Raw genomic sequence first — 20,134 nt, 5'->3', positions numbered from 1 at the left:
CAATAATAAAGAGTACTACAAGTGTTCATATTGTTTTTATCAACTTGTACAAAAGTAGCCCATATAAGTGAAGTGTTTTTATGTTAAGTATGAGTTTGAATTTATGAGTGTTCATAATAGCTGAAGAAAATTGGAATGAAAATTGATGCATTTGAATATCACCTTTTGTTTTCTGATCCTCTATATTTTCAACAGCATTTAAGTCAACTGCCTGCACGGTGAGTATTATAACTGCTGCTGTTTGATGATCCAGGGTTGAGTTCACTGATATTTCTCCCGTTGTCTTGTTGATACTGGAAAATATAAAAATATTCATATTCTATTATTATACCTACTTAGCAGATCAAATTATTGTATGTTGGTACTGATTCATTCATTCAGTTGGCAACAAGAGAAGGAAGCGCGGGCCAAGCCAGGGTGAATCGTTATGAGGTTATGTATGAACTGAACTGTTTTGTCTTCTTGTCTGCATGTCTATTTGTCTAATTAATAATCAACTTGTCAAATTACTAATCTTCTACTTATTCAACAACACACAACATGATGTCAGAGGTGGTTTGTGAATTGATGATTAAGTTCAAGTATAAAAATTATGAAATTCGAGATAAAATTAAATATTTGTCAATCAGCTCATTTGTCATTCTTTAAGAGTTACTGTTGGAAAACAATTTTGAAGCTTGAGAGAATAGTAATGATGAAGATTCATTCCAATCATGAATTGAATGATTGAAGAGGAGTTTTGGAAATATGATAATAATTGAATCAATTTATTATTTATTCCAAGTTGTGAATCTGGAATTTCACATTCATGAGCCAAGTAGATTAGAAATAAACCAACAAGAATGTTCATTAATTTTTATTTCAAGAATGTTATACGAGCGAGGGTATGAAATACTAAAACTATTCAATAAACTTAGTCGTTAATCTTACCTGAAGGCATTTTTATAATCATAAGGATAGGTTCCTCTGATGATTACTCCAGTCTTATCAGCAGCTCTAATTGGTTCAACTATTGAATACTCCAGATTGGCATCCAGATCTGGATCGACTGCTGTCACTTTTAGAACAATTTCACCTGGAACAATAAATGAAGAGATAATTATATAGGGTGATGATGTTATATTGTTTCTTATGAATATGGCCATTATAATCCATAAATATCCCATTAACTGCCATGAAATGTATTATACAAGTTTTACAGTACATGCTCAAATTTCAATTAATTATATCAATTTCATTTCTAATTGTGTATTATTGAATCAATAGATGGATGAATGAATGAATTACTGTACTGATTAATATTGATCATAATATAGTCTATGTAGACCGAATACTGATGAATATAATTTACAAACATAAAATCATTATGAGGGTCTCAGGAGGCTATTGAAATATATAGGCTCTATCTACAGATCAGAGAGTCTTGTGTAATTTGGTGTGAATTTGTGATATTTCTAGAATAGCATAGAATAGAACGACTTTTTATTTGATGACATATGGCGAAGTTTGGACAGTAATGTCCACTCAGCACTTAATCACATGAGTGATGCATTTTTGTTCAATTGAGAATATTCATATGAAATTATTAACAATTCAACTTATGCATTGATTTTTGTCGACTGACCTTTAGGAGTTTTCTCGGAGATATGGCGGATGTAGTTGGCGGTGACTGGGAAGAGAGGAGGCTTATTGTTGACGTCGGCGATGTTGACGGTGACCTGGGTCTGAGCAGTCTCCCGCAGCGGGATGCCACTGTCAACTGCCAGCACGGTCAGGCTGTAACGCCACGTGCCCGTCACGTCCGGGTCCAAGATGGCTGCCGACGACACCGAGATCAAGCCTGAACTGCATGTCACAGGAAGAGTTTAATTCATAAATCTAATGAGATGAGCAATCTTCAAATGGATCAAAATAAAGATCATCCAGCAACGTTTTAGTGTTATACGGTAAATGAAATAATTATTCCATCTTGTGACGTGGCCCATGCTTGTGTAATACTGTTCATTTACAATAGATGGATTTGATTATTTGATCAATTGAAAACACTTCCTTAACAATAGGAAGGAGTACTGGTCAATTTGTGGGCCTGTGTTATTTGAATAAAAGTTATGAAGCCCTATAAAGAAATAGTGAACCAATTAAATGTTGTAAATTATTTCAAGTGTATTTATAGCATTACAAAACTTATGAATTTGATAGCTTACCAACTTTTCCAACTTATATTGAAAACTAGGATGCATGGAGATTCATCATGAAACTAGTGTACAGTCTTCTAATTCTAATGTCTTTTAATGGGTCTATAGATAACAAAACTGAAATCACTACTGAGCTGAAATTGAAAGAAAAATAGATTTCGAGTGAGTAATCTCTAGAAAAAGTGTAAAACTGATATGAATTCTTGCAAAATGAAGCTCAATAATGTGGATGGAATAACGTAGGCCTACTAAACAGTACCGTCGTTTCACAGTACCTAGTCAGCTGAATTGCTAAGAATAATTATTATTTTTAGAGATTCAAAATTCAAATTCAAATTTATGAATTTAAATTTTAAAATCTTGAAACTGTCTGCAAGGTGAGATTTGGAATCATGGTATATTCAACTGTATCAATAAGCGACAACATGGTAGGCTATGAGTCTAGTATTATTTACGAACATAGTAGCATAGATGAAGGATAAGTAAGTAAGGATACTATATTATTCTTGTCTCTGATAGTAGCCTACACATTGAGTACTATGCAAATAGTAATGAGAGGCCCTCTCAAATAGATTTGACATTGAAGTTTTAACACAAAACACTCTGAACTTTTGGAAACACTCTACAAGGTGAGTGATATTATTTACAAAACTAGAATTGCCTTGATATCTAGTACCTATCATTCTAATAGTGACCTGCTATTGATGTGGAAGTTGTCAGCTCCAGCCCCAATCCTGTAGCTGACCTGACTGTCGGGACCATCAGGGTCAGTGGCCCTAACAGTCAACACTGGACTGTCCGGCTCAACATTCTCAGCTATGGTCACATTGTAAGGGGAGCCTCTGAACACTGGCCTCTGATTTCCAGGCACTCCCACGCGCACATACACAGATGTGCTGCCGTGCAGTTGTGGATCACCTACAACAAAATTAGTATTTCATTTTTTTTTAGAAAAAACTCCAGATCACTCTCTATTGAATTTTCTATAGGAAAATCCCTATTAGTAATTTCTCCATTACCTTGGTACTATGTTGAATTAAAAAACTCTGTAACTGAATGTTGTCGGTTCGAACCTTTCTTGGAGTCAATATTTTTGCTACAAAATGTCAACTCCAATCAAAATTATCCATATAATTTTGACAAAGTAGGTAGTGTGAATTATTATATTTTTGGATTTTCTTTCATTCTTTCAATCAATATCTCATATAAATATAAATATTTATATTTTTGAAGATTTAAAGTGAAGTTGATAGGATTAATTTCAATTTTCAGCATGGAACTTCAAAACACTTATTCTATGCTGGAATGAGAAGTCAACAACTGATTAACATTCGTTTACTATCCTTGTCTCCCATCAGAAAAATCAGATAGCTGGCTATCCTTTTTCAACCCCACGACGTTGCCAAATTATACGCTATGAGGAAATCTAATGAACAAACAATTATGAAAATTTATTATTGAATCATGGAAGATACATTTTCTTGATGAATATAACATATTTCAGATATAATCTATCATTATTCACAAGAATCATCAATCATTAATATTATATCAGGTATACCGCAATGACATGAATCACAGCTATCCACTAAAGAAAATGTCGAGAACGTAATAGTGACAACAATGCGTTACTATACATTTTCACCGACTTTATAATGTGAATTTCACTTTATTGGGTTGATCATTTCATCTATTTGTGTTTTTTCAGAACGTTGTAACGAATAGGTTTGACCTGCATGTATGAAATTCATCAAATATTTCATTATTCATAATTGCTTGTGGACTCTGAGATATTTGATGATAGTTGCAGGCACTCACCGTCATCAAAAGCACGGATCATGAGCTCGTATTGACCTCTGGATGTATGACTAGAGCTAACAGGTCGCAACATCTTCACTTCTCCCGTTTCACTGTCTACAGTCAGCACATCTGAGTTGGAAGTGAGCAAGCTGTATCTGATTTTACTCTTTCCATCATTGTCTGCGTCAGTCGCCTGAATTACATAACAACAACAGTGTAAAGATATGAATTCGAAAATGGAAACTTCCCTAAGAATTGATTAAATATAAATGTAGAACTATTTCATGATTATTGGTAAAGGGTGGAAAAAGATTATTCAAGAATAAAAAATAAAAATAAAAACCTTATGTAACCTTATCTCCTTATGTAAGATTTGATTAACTAGGTATTGATTTATTCCCAAAGTAATAATGGAGGGATCATATTTCAGGTGAATGAATACAAAAAATACAATACGAAGAGTAAGTTGAATATTTTTATCCAACTATCTCTTCAATTTTAATTATTATTCTTAAATTTGAATCCAGACAATAGAAATGCTAGAATAATATTCAATTTTGAAGTAAGTTATACTTTCTCTACTTGAAGTGATCTCTTTACTACCTGAACATCACTCGTAGTAAATTTTCAATTTGAAGTTTATAATAATTTACCGTACAACCAACCTTTGGAATAAGATTCGGTTTTCAAGGATACAGTACTCAATATATTAAATGAGTTACCGTATTTAATCAGTCTGAATAACAGTACTTATTAGTGAATCATGAGTCTGACTTACCCTGACGTAGAATTGAGGTTTAAATGTAGTCGCTCCTTCCCGCACAGTCCTGCGGTAATCAGGAAACTCGAATACCGGAGCATTATCGTTGACATCGGTAAGATGAACCTGGATATTTGTGGATACAATCCGTCCGCCACCATCCTTTGCTTCCATTGTCAATGAGTACGACGATTGTTTCTCATAATCCACCTCTGGAAATCAGAAAACATTTTTTTTATGAGTAGTCAGTACTCTATTTCGTGACTTATATGAATAAATTTCGTGACTTTAATAAGAAACAAAATAGTAAGGTAAATTGTATTTCATGCTACAAATTCAAACTCTTGAACTATAAATTTCTTAACAAAATTGTAAAAACTCTCGAACTCCACTCTGTGTACCTGATTGATTTCTCCCTTACACAAAACTCTTATTGGCTTTATTAAAACAATAACATGAAGGCTACTCACTTCCCAGAAGATACAGATTGCCATGCTGCAAGTTAGTGCCGAATTTATCCATTCCGAATCCTCTCAAACTGTAAGTTATCTTTCCGATATCGCCGCTGTCCTTGTCCGTTGCAGTGACGTTTGCGATAAGTGAGCCTGGGCTCAGATCCTCGGGTATTGTGAATGAGTAGCCGGCTTCACTGAACACCGGTGGATTGTCGTTTGCATCAATTATGTTGATTTTCACACTGCTGCTCGCTACTTCCTCCATTTCTTCCTGTAAACAAAGAAATATTATCTCAATTACAATAGCATTGCTTGATATATACTTTAAAATATAATATGGGGATTTAGCTCAGAGAATAAACAAGACTCATTTTACCATCTATACAGAAATGTATAGAGGTAAATAATTGTCTTTTTTCTTTAGTGCTACTTTTAATATAGATAAAAATATCATATAATATAATATGCTACTAGCTTTTGGCTATACTAGAAAATGGCATTATAGTAGCCGAAACATATAGTGACAAAATAATTTATGAGGGTGGGCCTACTCAGATTGATATTTCTATTTAGGTATAATAATATTATACATATGAGTAAAAGATATTCTCAAAAAGTAGAAGAAAAGGGAGAGATTTTCATCTTCCTAAAAGTGTATGCTTGTTGAAGATCAATCAGAAATCAAATCATATATGGCAAAAATCAGAGAGTAGGGAATGTATCATTAAGGACATCCAGGAACACTCCTCCCCTACCCAGCCCATGTACGCACCTCCCCCTCCTTCGCACCTTGCCGCACCTTGAAATAAGGAAGAAATTTGCAGTTGTCATTCTAAACAATGCTGATAAGATTTCAATATCGAGACACCGAGCTTCGCTCGTTATTTTTATTTATTGATAAACAGAGCACAATTCTCTAAAATGATCGTGTTTATATTTCACAGCTGGCTATACGTCATCTTATGAATTTCGGAGATGCTATATTTTGATTCTTCACATACTCACTCGCTCACTCACTTTTTTACTATCCACAGCTGTTTCAGCCAAGGATGAATTATCCTTTTAATGTCGTTCAGCGAGTTTTTCCAAGGATGAGATCTAGTGCAAACGACTCTTTATATCATAAACCTACTATGTTCCAAATTTCGCGAGAATCGTTAGAGCCGTTTTCGAGATCCGTTAAACATAAATAACCAGATATAAAAATAGCCAGATATAAAAGCAACCAGATATAAAACTAACCAGATATAAAAATAACCAGATAACATATGAATACAGAAATTGCTCACTTAATATAATAAGGATTTTGAGTCACCACCCCCCCCCCACCCAAAAAGTAATACACTTCTTCAACATGTCAGTAGACAGGCGCTCTTGTAAGCAATAATAATAATAGAATTTTTGATTTTGCATACTCATTTGAATTCAGCGTTTTGTTTGACATGGTTGAATTCAAATAGTTCAGAACAGTTCTGCACTTCTATATTATTTGTGATTGGAACCACTCACGAAACGGCTGAATTTATATTTGAATATTGATGATGGTTTCTTGATCCATTCCGAGCTATGATGTATTAATGCACTTTTTTTTCTATTTGGCTGCATGTCATGTGAAATACATAGAAAAAGTGTGTAAATATTATTTATGATTGAATGTACTCACATCAGATGTAGGCACAAGCGCGACTATTGTGAGCTGTAGCTGGCGGACGCCCGCATCGTAATCAAGTCCCGCGTTATCGTTGACGCGGATGACCAGAGGCGTTCTCCCATGAGCCATCACTGGGTCAACGCGGAACCAGCGCTTCACGCGTTCGTCGGCCGACTTAAGCATAAGCATGAAACGTGCGTTATCGCCCACGTCATCGTCACTCACCACCATGTTCAGGCCTGGTAGTGGCGTGCCCACTCCTGTTCACCATACAAAAATTTAGCAAATTGTAATTATTTATGTCACTATAGAAGTAGAGTATTCTATATAAAAGAGTATGCTAGAGTTTTCCGGGATATTTCCTCTAAAAGTGGAGGCCTTGAGGGAATGGAACATTCTTATTCTAATAAAACATACTGTAGTCTCACTACAAAATTGATATACGAGTAATTATATCAGACACTCGTGTGTTGATTATATTGAACCACCTTATCTCAATTATATTGAATTCGTTCACTTTCATTTATCACACGCTGTTGAAATAGTTCATGTACAATTATGCCCAATTGCACGAAAATCTGATATCTTGAATTTTATCCAAGATTGAATGCCACAAGGACCAATCAGATAAACCTTCTTCCCTTAAAAGGCTTCTCTGATTGGTGCTCATGGCATCCAATCATGGTTCAAATTGAACAGACGTTTGTGCAACCAGACCTGGATGACTTCAAAAAATATTAATCACTCAACAGACTATATGACTATATCAGACACTCGTTTGTAGAATACCGTATTGAACATTATCATCATAAGGAGGCATTATAAATTTATCGGAGGCTGTTAATGATCCAATCATCAGAATTACATAACTTCTAGAAAAATAACATAGGCTCAAGCTCAAAACGGTTCCAAATCTAATCTATACAACAGCCCAAATAGTAATACTTTGGAAATTACAATTCTACTGCTATTGAATATACGCTAAAACAGGCTTTGGACTATCAGTGAATATTGTATACATTCTGTCTGGAAATAATTAGTTATTTTATTCAATTATAGATAACAATTTATTCCCGTTCTACTTGCCTATATCTTCACTAACGCTGATCTCGAAGCTTGGTTTGTTGAAGTGGGGGATTTGATCGTCCTCATCAGTGATAACCACCGTCACCCTCTCCGTGTTGAAATCACCGGGCAGCTCATTATTGATCAACTCAGTTGCCTGAAAAACCAAATATCAAACTCTAATACGATCAAAAAGGATAAGAATGGAGTACATTATGTTATTGTCTTTGATACTGCCAGTGAAACGCCAGAGAGCATCCATTGCCGGTCATGTGTATAGGCAGGCTCGGTCACAAGTGTATTGTGTATTCTCTTTCTTATAATTATATTTTGGAGCAATTTCACTCAAAAATTTCAGTTATTTCAGTTTCACTCTGATGAGGAGTATAGTCTTGTAGGGGGATTCAAAAACAAGAAATCCAAAATTTCAGTTATTTCAGTTTCACTCTAATAAGGAATGTGTAATCCGTTTTGAACTATTTCCGACGACACTACAGTCTAAATTTTGAATATTAGTTATTAAAAACTAGTACTCACATGTGGAGCGCTTTCGGATTTTCAAATCCATTTTCAACACTGCTGTCTTCATCTCGTTGTCATTGGTAGGAACAGCAGTGTTGAAAATGGATTTGAAAAATCCTAAAACGCTCCACATGTGAGTACTAGTTTTTAATAACTAGTATTCAAAAATTATACTGTAGTGTCGTCGGAAATAGTTCAAAATGGACTATTAACTTACAGTTCGTCATGGATAGTGAAATAGATGAGAATCTGTACCCGTAGTCTTGTAGGGGGGATTCAAAAACATGAATTGTATATTTTCTTTCTTTGTGATTACAAGTATGTTTCTGGGAGAAATTTAAGTTTGGATTTGTAATGTTACCTTGACAAGGAACGTGTAGACCCCGCCACTCTGCAGCACACTGGGATGCTCTCGATCAATGGGGTTGGAGGTGGTGACAATAGTGGCCTGACCACTGCCGTTCGAGATCAGCGTGAAGTAGTGCAGGTCATCTCCCTCCAGAGACAGAACGACCGGTCGCGGATTGCCTGCGTCCCCATCCTCCGATTTGATCGACAGCACACTCCGACCCTGCTCGGAACAAACAAGTAAAAATAATCATTATTAAACGAAAATCCAAAATAGATGCTGTAATTCACCCCGAAGACTTCTGCTACTGCAAATATTGACAACAGGGTAAACAGCTAGATGGAATTTCCATCTGAAGTCAAAAATAGTTTGTCGAATAACAAAAAAAAAAATTTTTTTTCAAGTCTTGAACATTGAAACAGATTGAGAATTGTAAATTAATGAAACCATGAATATGGAATAGATAGACACATGGATTTATGTGAATAATCGGCTTTCTTTACACGCTATACAAATATTACAAGTGAAGTGGGCGAAGTCGAAGCATGGAGAATCTCCTATCCCACTCAAATCATGACATTGATGGAATGATGAAAAAAGTAAATTTCATAATCAAAACATTTTCAATCTAAAACTGAATAAATTGAAAGGGATATTGGAAACAAGGATGTTTTAAGAGATTGCATTTGCTAAGATAGCCTGAAATTCCAGAAATATCATGAAATTACACGAATAATAGTTTTCCCATATTATATGAATTTAAAAATTGACTTGATTTTATGAAGTCGAGCAAATGTTTCAATGATAATTTCTGGCTGTTTCCTGAATCTCCTAAGCTATATTTGGCTCTCCCAAGCTATTCTCGTAGCTTGGAAGTGGGTCTTCCAAGGTTGGAAGTGGGTCTTCTAAGGTTGGAAGTGGGTTTTCCAAGGTTGGAAGTGGGTCTTCCAAGGTTGGAAGTGGGTCTTCCAAGGTTGGAAGTTGGTCTTCTAAGGTTGGAAGTGGGTCTTCCAAGGTTGGATGTGAGTCTTCCAAATTTGGAAGTGGGTCTTCCAAGGTTGGAAGTGGGTCGTAGTGGGTCTTGCAAGACCTGGCAATACATTGTCATTTGTGATAAAGAATAAAGGATAGCTAAGCCAATGCTTTTCTTTCCCATGTTCCATTCTCTTAAAAGCTATTCTGAGCTGTTACCTAATTCTTGTATAACCTGGTAATGTAAAAGATGAAATTGAATGATACTATTAATTTATTTTAGTAACGTAGTACTGCGCCTTCTCTTTACTATTCAAAAATATTAATTAATAATAATAATTTCTTTAATAATAACTTTTATAGCCATCATTACTTTAATGACCATATGAGAGGATTGCAAGGTACAAGAAGGTACACTTGAAACAATCTACCATCAATTACTAGTTATTACTTTTATCTACTAAATTACGACATCTATTCTATTCTTAATTAGTTGTTTTTATTTTTTTCTATTTGAAGTTGAAGTTTTGTTTTTGTATTTGCTATATTTGTATTTTTTGTGAGAGAAGTGAAAAGAGAGAATTTATTAATAACCAATCCCACCGGTGGCGTATTCTCTTGAATGGTGGCAGAGTATGGAGAATTGAGGAAGACGGGAGGTTGGTCCTGGATGTCGATCACATCTACAGCTACACTTGCAGTGGCAGTCAGCCTGGACCGGGGTTGGAATCGCTCGCCTCCAGGATGAGGCTGTAGCCGGGCGCACTCTCATAGTCCAACTGCTTGGCTAACACCACTGCTACTGCATACTGGCCCTCGTCGATCTGTAAAAAAATCAAATCAAAATCTTTATTCTACTAGAATACAAAATCACTAGAAATATTTTCAATTAATAATACAATAATAATTGGAATAAACAGTAACATACATAATCATAGAAATTAATAATACATTTAGAATGAATAAATAGAATTGGCACAGCTAGCAAAACGATTTGTGCGCTAGCTGTGAGTTCATTTTGATATTTTTTTTTAAACTTGCTTGCAAAATGATAAAAACACGAACAATAAGTTTAGTAGAAAGCAAAATAAACAAAGGCAAAAACTAAATATCCCATCCGGCTACAAACCAAAACAACAAAAATGAACTATTAATATAACGCTAATCTGACAATCATTGCTCAATACCATGCAATATCAATGCCATAACTGATTTACATTGTGAAATACACTAAGAAGAATATAAAATCAAATCATTTATTCGCCATACAATAAATACATATTCAAAACACAATAAAAGAAAATACATAATTTTATAATCAAAAGTATAAAATAAAAATTAAGCATAAATAATACCAAAATCATAATTAGATACTTCTGAATGATAATCCGGCATCACCAGCAAAAGGAATCAAGCCTTGCCCGCTGGTGAGAGTTGCAATCAGCTAGTTACATTGGTTGTTTCCTAGATTTATACAATAATAGAGAAAAAAAAATAATCCACGCTTTAAAATATGTTTTTAAAAAATTAGATAATGCTTTCAATTGAAAAGATATAGTTTTCTCTCATCCATTTTTTTAGTATTTTGTAATTAATGTTTGCTTCCAGATCAAAAGGCAATACATTTATGAATCTTGTACTTATATAAATGAGCTGTCTTCTAACTACTGTTAGTTTTGTTTTATAAATGTTATATTTATAGGTTGTATTTGGTCTAAAATCATATTAAACTATATCATTTAATAAAAATTGTTTTTATACTTAATAATATATTTTGCTAAAGTTTTCAAGTACAACTGCCTTACAGTCATCACATTAAATTCTTCAAATAGCAGATTAGTTGGATGCAATCGAGGTTTATTCAATATTGTTTTAATAATACACTTTTGAGTGATAAATAGGTTATTTAAATGACTATCGAAAGCCCCACCCAAGATTGTTATCCCATATTCTAATATGGATTGCACCAAAGCAAAATATACTGTTTTTAAACCCTGAAGTTTGAGTATTTTGTTAATTTTATAGAATTTGAAAGAAATATATTTGAGTTTTTTACATAAATAAGCTAAATGAAAATGCCATTTCAGGTATTCGTCAATAATTATGCCTAGATATTTTAGGTTACTTACATTTTCAATACTTGGACAAACGCAGAGATTCTTGTATGTGCACTCAGAGTGAAGTTTAATTCTTAAATGTTAACGGTAATAACATCAAATCGACTACTTGGAAAAAGGGTTACAGAGAATTGTAAATAATTTTAAGAGTGATTTCTAGAGTGATAAATTTCTTAAATTCATGATGGCTATTATTATAGATTGACCGGTTTCACAGTTTGACCAATTCCTCTATGGTACAGCACGACACGACAGGACAGGAAGCTCTCCGATTGGCTGATTCTCAATACGTCAACATGATCAGCCAATTATGGAGAGCTTTCTGACAGGACAGGAGAAGTTTGATTGGCTGATTCTCAATACGTTAACCTGATCACCCATTCGGAGAGCTTTTGATCTGTTGTGTCGTGCCGTCGAGAGATCGGTAAGTGTGAAAACGGCCATTGAGATGAATGAGATAAAGTTGAATTGAAAGCCTTGGAAGCTTTTATTTCTATTACAGTCACTGATCATGATGGAACTTAATAATTACTAGGATTGAGAAAATTCCTTTCATTCAACACAATTGAATGAATGAAAACTACCTGATATTGTCAAAACTACTGGTCTATTCTAGATACTAGTTTTGATTGATACACCATCATTAATCTCAATTGATCTGAGAGTTTAAACAATGAATATATTATATGAGTAGTTGTGAAGGTGATAAGTAGTTATCCATACTGAATAAAAATATTTTTATTCAGAGCAGATTAATAGTGTGGGTGAAGCCTTTAGTTGTCGACCAATGAACACTGAACCAGAGAAAACTTCCATGCTATATTTGTATTCTGTGACTGAACCCTGCTGCTATTGGCTAAGAAAAGATGAACTATGGGCATGCTATTGTCCAAGTATTGCAAATATCGTCATGAGAACTGTTAGACAACAAACATTTTAGAGAAGCTTATGGACTTGGAAACTTGATGAATACTCAGTATTCTTCAACTTTTCCTCATATTATCCATTTTATAGTTTCACTTAGTTTATCCAAGTGAAATTGGAAGTTTCTGCTGTTTCTTCATTTGATAATATTATCCTACAAGTAATAAATGTTTGATTCAATATTTGCGTGAATGATACTGACAAAGAAATTCAAGTATTATTTCTATGAAAAAATAGTTCACCTTGATAGTTTCAATATCAAATTCATCACAATTCAAGCACTTGATATTAAGCTCGGCATTGATGCCACTATCTCTGTCAGTGACAGAAATATTAGTGTAGAGCAGAGATCCGATCCGTGCATTCTCGGGAACTGACATGACATAAGGTCGGCCTTGGAAAACTGGTGGATTGTCGTTCACATCCAATACCGGAATTTCCCTTCTTAGAGAAACTGTGTTCGGTTCCGAGCCACCTATCGATTCATCTGAAATAAAAATCAAAAATGAAATCAAGATTATTTTTAGCCACATCATATACAATTGCACTTTATATTGTCTTCAAGTCTTACACAACATGATAAAATGAGAAATATATATTTTTTATAAAATAATTTTTTTATATAAAACTCTTTTGGATGGGTCTGCGTCAAGAAAATAGTTCATTTAAAAATCTACCTATCAAAAGATACTCACAAGTTACAGAAATACTTATCATCTACTTAATATTCATTCAAAATTCGATAATAGTGCTTCATTACCCCCATGAAAAGAGAATAAAACAGTATAAATAGTTATTTGTGCAACTAGTGCGCAAAGTGACAGTTTGCTGCACCGAAAGAAACGTTTACGCCCGAGCCGTAGGCGAGGGCGGAATGGTTTCTTGAGTGCAGCAGAAGAACTTTGCGCACGTATTTCACATTAAGTTTTTCCTACAGTTACCATTGAATATGAAAAGTGGGTAATTATGGGTAAAATTGCCTGAAATGCATCAAATGTTTTTCTGTGTAATTTTATTATTGATAAAAACCTTAATCCTAAAATCCTAAAGTCCTCGTTGTCCTTGGTTATAATATATAATGAATAATAATTAGCGCGTTGTGCTTCGTTGCACCTCTGCTCACTGTAGCAGCCACAGCAGTCACTGTTACCAACTTCATTTTGATTTTGCTGCACTGTTGCTCCATATAACCTACTAAGTATTTTGCGTTGCCATGTTGCAAATCTGGAGTGCAGAAAAATTTTTCCCGCACTAGAGCGGAAAAGTGATTCTTTGCGTTCTGTAATCAGTGCAGCAATGGCCACTTTTCAACGTAACTGTAGGAAAAGAAAATAACAAAATTATTTAGCTGCTTCCAACTACAAATATGAGGGTTCACAATGACTGGTCATGATGTTCTTATTATTTGAAAAATAGTATATTTCGCACCTAGAGCAGAAAATGAGATTTTTCCAGCTCGAAATCGGTTTTCAAGTCCGAGGCCGTAGGCCGAGGACTAGAAAAGATTGAGAGCTGGAAAAACATTTTTGCCCGTGGTGCGAACGATATTTTTCGCCACACTACAGGTATTGCTGACAAAATAAATAAAGAATACAAAATAAAGAATACTCGTTAAGCTATCGTACCTATCTCTTGATTTTAGTGGTAGAAGATTTGCAGTCAGGATTTCAGATTCTTTTAAAATTTCAATTGGAATACCACAGTCATCTTCAAGCATTTTTGAAAATTCGGAATGCACTAATCAACAATAAATAATTGAATAAAACTGGTTGCGAAGCGAATTAGTTTGATTCGAAACTGGAACTAAAATCATGGCGACTTCAGCTTATTATGAAAGTGGACACTCGCCCGATCTAGCGGATGACTTATTAATAATAATTAGCGCGTTGTTTCCAGCCATAAGCGGCTGGAAAGAGACAACTTTCTGGCCTAGACCGGAAAAGAAACCCTTTTCTGACGTCGTCTGCAAACAAGGTCTTTCAGATCTACGTAGGGACTGGAAAACAGCTGCTTTCTGTGCAGTGTGGCGAAAAAGTCTTTGTCGTGTATTCTGACTTTCAGAGGGAAACCAGTCCTGTTACCTACCACCTTACCACATTGATTCATATATCTGAGATGATTCAAGATCTTCGCAGTCTATAATAATTATTTCACAGTACTCCATTCAGGTTTAAAAACGTTCAAACCACACTTTTCTTCTTATCAGCTTATTATGATCGATCAAAATTTCGTAATCTAATCATGACTACACACATAATATTTGTTATGCATGAATTTGTAGAAAATAATATCTTCATAGCTTACAAACTATTTGTCAAAGTGGGGAGCTGGTATAGGAAATAGGATAGAGCTATCTGCTTTGTCTAATGACAAAAAAGTATAGCAAACCAATTGTCATGAGGTGCTAACTAGGCTATAAATATTATAGCCTGAATCTCATTTGATCAGTCATTATTTATTATAGTCATTATTATAAATAGCATATCATTATCTCTTAGCCATATCACTTTTTTCAAAAATATTGTGTTCAGGACCATTGGTACTATCATAATGATTCCTCTGTTGAAATCGAATCAAATTATTGATAATCTCACCGGTAATACTGATGATAACCTCTAGCATATCGAGCACCTCTCGGTCGAGCGGTTTGATGAGCTTGACCACTCCACTGGTCCTATCCACGTTGAAGTGTTCACCGCTGATACTGTAATGCAGCCGGCCCCCCTCGGGATCAGCCCCTTGCAGGCGGTAGACGGGTGCGCCCACGGCGGCGTTTTCGGGCAGCGAGAAGTGCGCCATGTCGCCTCCTGGAGCAAAGTGTGGCGGCCGGTTTAGGGGTTGTTGCGCGAGCGTGCATGCTAGCTGCCAGGCCAGGAGGTAGAAGAGGGCTGGAGACATTCTGTCGTCAGAGAAACAAAACATGTTAATGAATTTGAAGTTGGAATTTTATTCTGAAGATAAAAAATGGTATAAATATAACATAACCATATAGAGAACTTACGGTATATTCTATTATAGTCTGTCCAAGCAGCCGTGAGCCCTGAAAGATTAAGCTCATCCTCGCTCCCCCACGCGCAGGCACACATACCCTGCCTAACAGGCATCATACTCATAAACTTGGACAAAATTTATTGATAGTCTCACCGGTAATACTTATGATAACCTCTAGCATATCGAGCACCTTAAATGAAAACTGAATAACTTTTCTTAATTTGGGTCTTCTAGGAATGAACGAAGTTCATCCCTAATATTCAATTGAAACCAATAGAATGCCTGTGCTCTCACCAATTATTCCTTGTGCTGAGAAATTACATTTCTGTAACTGTTAGCGTTTCTAAATTTGTACTCTAATTACTGAAATCTACATATCATTCCTTCCAAAATGAGTCCAAACACGGTACAACTCTACGCTTTTGAAAAAGTCCAATTTATTTGTTATATTCACTATAAAACTGTTTAGAGTTGTCACAATTGTTTGGAATCATTTTGAAAGGAATAATTTTTAGAGTTTAGTAATTGGAGTACAAATTGAGTAAATTCGACAGTTGGAAAAATGTATTTTTAGCACATAGAAGAATCATTAGCGGGCAGGTATGCAGACCGTCCCTTTACTCAAACACACAAACGCGGACTGCGCTTGTGTGTGAGTATTTCGTGGGTTGGCCTAATCCTTCAGCGCTCACTCCTGTTTGGACAGACCATAGATACTGGTAACATAAATCAGTTTACTATAGATTGATAATGGTTTACAACCCGGAATTACAGTACTATCAAAAAAATGTCAGCTTATTGATCTTGTACTTGACTGGATACTGTTTCAACAAATAACATACATGAAGCATGGAGGTCATAATCCTTTTTGCAATTGGGATGAAAATAAATACAGTGGAAAAAAGCACAAAGAACAAAACAAAACAAAATAATTTATGACACTACTTCCCAAATAGAACTGGAAATATAAAATGGATCTTCTGAGTGAAATAAATTATATACAGAAGAGGAAGGACAAAGAGAAGAAAGAAATAAAATCAACACATGAGCATAGCTGCAAGAAACAAATGCATTGTCCAAATGGTATTTTGGATACTACTTCTAAGTGGATCTTATCTCTTATACTAATCTACTAATGGGCGTCAACTAACCAACTAAATACCGTCCCTGAAACACTCATGTGGGCCAAGTTTACTTTGTATAACACCTACACAGTTCAAAGTACTTATTAAGATACTACTATACTTAAGAGTGTAATCGCTACCACTATAAAGATCAGTCAGTACTCACACACGCACTATAGTGCAATAGTCAGTTAGCATGTCATGTCACGCTCTACGTGACACACTCTCTTCTCACTCTTTCTCTCTCCCTTTTAATCATCATCATCATCATCATCATCATTTCACGCTGAGCTACGTATCATGATCACTACGCGCGAATTTCCCACGACGCGTCTTCTCAATTCTTTCAAGCAGAGTCATTCGATGTCTGCCCATTTAAAAACAGTTTTCCACCAAATGCCAGACTTTTCGCGGTCATCGCCACTCTTCTCACGCTTTTCTGGTGCGAATCAAATTCTTGACGTATTTTTCCTTACGGTTCCTGTTAAATTCTGAGTAATACTCTTAATAGGCGTGCAATATGATTTTAGGACTCGTTCCACTCTAAGCTGTTAGCTACTTTTTTCAATCAATCGATTCCCTTGACCTTTTGGATTCCATTTGCTATCATTTTTTATTGCTATACAATGAAACATTCCATTTTAGCACAAGCACGAGGAGGCATCATTTCAAGATAGAAGATCTTTCAGTTGTTGAAAACATTACTACAGTAACAATAAGAAAAGTATTTTCGTTCTGTGACATCCACATTATTGTAAATCACGTTTTACACTGTTACGGGTGATAAGATGCTCATTTTTTTGTAGTAATAGGAAAAATATAAAATTGTGATCTCATATTGAAGTTTGAACTTTAGAGGATTGAAAAGGTGTAGTACGTTTTGCAAGCTGCTGGTAAGATCAAAGAATTCTAGAATACAAGTATCATTCCACTACAAAAGCAACTGCAACAGCTTTTTAAATAGCACCTTGACATTCAAGTTTTATCACATTTTTTATAACATTACAGAGAATCAACCTTCTCTTATTGCAGTGAGTTGGGAATTATCCAATTTTATTGTAACATTCTTTGATATTATCTTTTCATTCAATAGTCGGATATCCAAATTCTCTATTACATATTTTTAAGGAATAGCAATAGAATGATCCATTCTGATGGATTCTCATTATCAATTCAATAAATTAGTTCTTATTTATTTTTTTTATAGCATCGTATGGACAAAATTCTCTTTTCAAGAGACTGAATTTTCCTGGTCGCTCACTATTGGTTTTTGGACTGGTTAGTTGGCTACCTAGGCGTGGCTGGTTGTGTTCGACAGATTCATATTATGTAAAATCTTCTCCAATCACAGGACTTCACTCAGCAGTAGTTTAACCAATCCCTGACGTTCATCAGCCGTACACAAGGAACTGTTCATCCTAGATTTCTCTTTTATGTTATAGTTCAACTTACGAGCATTCCAACTGTAGTACAATAAAAAAATGTACAATCAAAAACACAATATTGTTCAATCAATTGCATATCACTCCCCTGCTATCGGATGGGCACGTTGATTTGTCGGTCCCGGCTGAAGTATGACAGTCGTAAGGCCCATTGACGGCTTAAATTATATATTCAGGCGGTGGGACCTTCCCGTATGGGACTCCCCATCAACAAAAGCCATACGGATTTACTTTACTTTAATTGAATATCTTTCAAAATATCATCGACAATTTCAATGATAATCATACTAGATTTGATTGATGAACCTTTTGATGATGGTTGATTTTGTTTTGAAGCTTAAATTATCATTGAAATAGATTCGATGCAGCTGTTGCTTATGTATTGTGATTTATAAGGAAGAATCTGCTAATACATTTTCTTCTTATCTATAATAATTTTGAAGAATGTGACTTGAATGGATTGCCTTTTTTTCAACTAACGATGAATTTAAACCAACTATTCGTTAACTATCGATGTCAATAGTCAAGCTCAACCAGTTATCAATGGTTGTGATGACAACGGTCAGGTAAAGATCAACCAATTATTGCAGGGGACACCGGTAACTGTTAACCCGTAGAACCGCTCACTATTTTTTCCTGTTCACTACTGGAAAGAAGAAGATAAAAAGCAAAATGACGAGGCAGCAAGATGAAATCAACTACAACTCTACAACATTCCAGTTGGAACATCTGGAAGAAATAACGGTTGCATGGAATAAGGTATTTGGAACAGTATCTCCCAACTTCTCGGCGTTGAGTCATCGGGACTTTACTCTTGAACCTGAAAGTGGGTCCTTACTAGAAAAGCACCACATTCTCTTTCCTTCAAGTTGAATAAATAGCCGTTATGAAAATGTTCGTTCTCCATTAAAAATACACTACTATGAATTTTTAGATCAAGATTGCCATAGAGCCATGATAATGTACGTGGCTTGAATACAAAAAGTTTAAAACAGAATTGTAATTGAAACATTTTCACTGGATGAAAAATGATAAAATATTATTTGTACTCTAGTACAAACATGAACAATCTTAATTTATCTGGAATCCTATTATATAAGGCGAGCAATTTCTGTATATATCTGGTTATTTTTATATCTGGTTATTCATGTTTTACGGATCTCGAAAACTGCTCTAACGATTTTCACGAAATTTGGAACATAGTAGGTTTATGATATGAAGATTCGATTGCACTAGGTCTCATTCTTTGGAAAACTCGCTGAACGACATTAAAAGGATTATTCATCCTTGGAAAACAGATAATAATTTCGTCGTCTCTCGATAACAGAAGATGCGTGTGCCTGTGTGGGAGAGAGACAGAATTATTTCCAGCTGTGTAATCATAATCAATCAGCGAGAAATTTTATCTAGCTAGACAATTTTTAATCGATTTGATCAACATAATCTGATTTGTTGACATGACATGATAATCCTCCTAAACTAGAGTATATCATAGTTTTCAATGTTGATCATATTTATATTTGACAATTTCAAGTGATTAGTGAGTGTTATTTTGTTATTCAATTTGGTTTGTATATAATCTAAATTATATTTTTTTTGTTTTCAAATGTTTGAACAGAAAATTGAACATGAAGTGTATGGAGCATAGCCTACTTTCTGGACTATTTATAGTCTATAAATCAAAATTCGGGAAAAAACAGTTTTGGGCTGTGCCTGTTACTACTTCCCCAATCATTTTAAAGAATTGTGTTCGGTTTATCAAAAGTT

The 20,134-nt window shown here is 34.9% G+C and overlaps 1 protein-coding gene across 1 annotated transcript in view; it reads right to left on the bottom strand.

Moving 5' to 3' along the window:
- Positions 1-20,134, bottom strand: part of LOC111049337 (cadherin-23) — a 67,621-nt gene that overhangs the window by 19,920 nt on the left and 27,567 nt on the right. The window contains 14 exon segments of the mRNA XM_039437625.1: positions 163-293; positions 931-1,075; positions 1,625-1,845; positions 2,891-3,113; positions 4,014-4,188; positions 4,774-4,967; positions 5,226-5,481; positions 6,874-7,121; positions 7,948-8,083; positions 8,810-9,019; positions 10,373-10,488; positions 10,491-10,593; positions 13,053-13,297; positions 15,405-15,709. Of these exon segments, the coding sequence (XP_039293559.1) occupies positions 163-293; positions 931-1,075; positions 1,625-1,845; positions 2,891-3,113; positions 4,014-4,188; positions 4,774-4,967; positions 5,226-5,481; positions 6,874-7,121; positions 7,948-8,083; positions 8,810-9,019; positions 10,373-10,488; positions 10,491-10,593; positions 13,053-13,297; positions 15,405-15,708 (2,707 nt within the window). The 5' untranslated portion in view covers position 15,709.

Source organism: Nilaparvata lugens, chromosome 11 (genome assembly GCF_014356525.2).
Source record: "Nilaparvata lugens isolate BPH chromosome 11, ASM1435652v1, whole genome shotgun sequence".
NCBI lineage: Eukaryota > Metazoa > Arthropoda > Insecta > Hemiptera > Delphacidae > Nilaparvata > Nilaparvata lugens.
The sequence above is the reverse complement of the archived record's forward strand: the minus strand, read 5'-3'. Positions and strand labels throughout refer to the sequence as shown.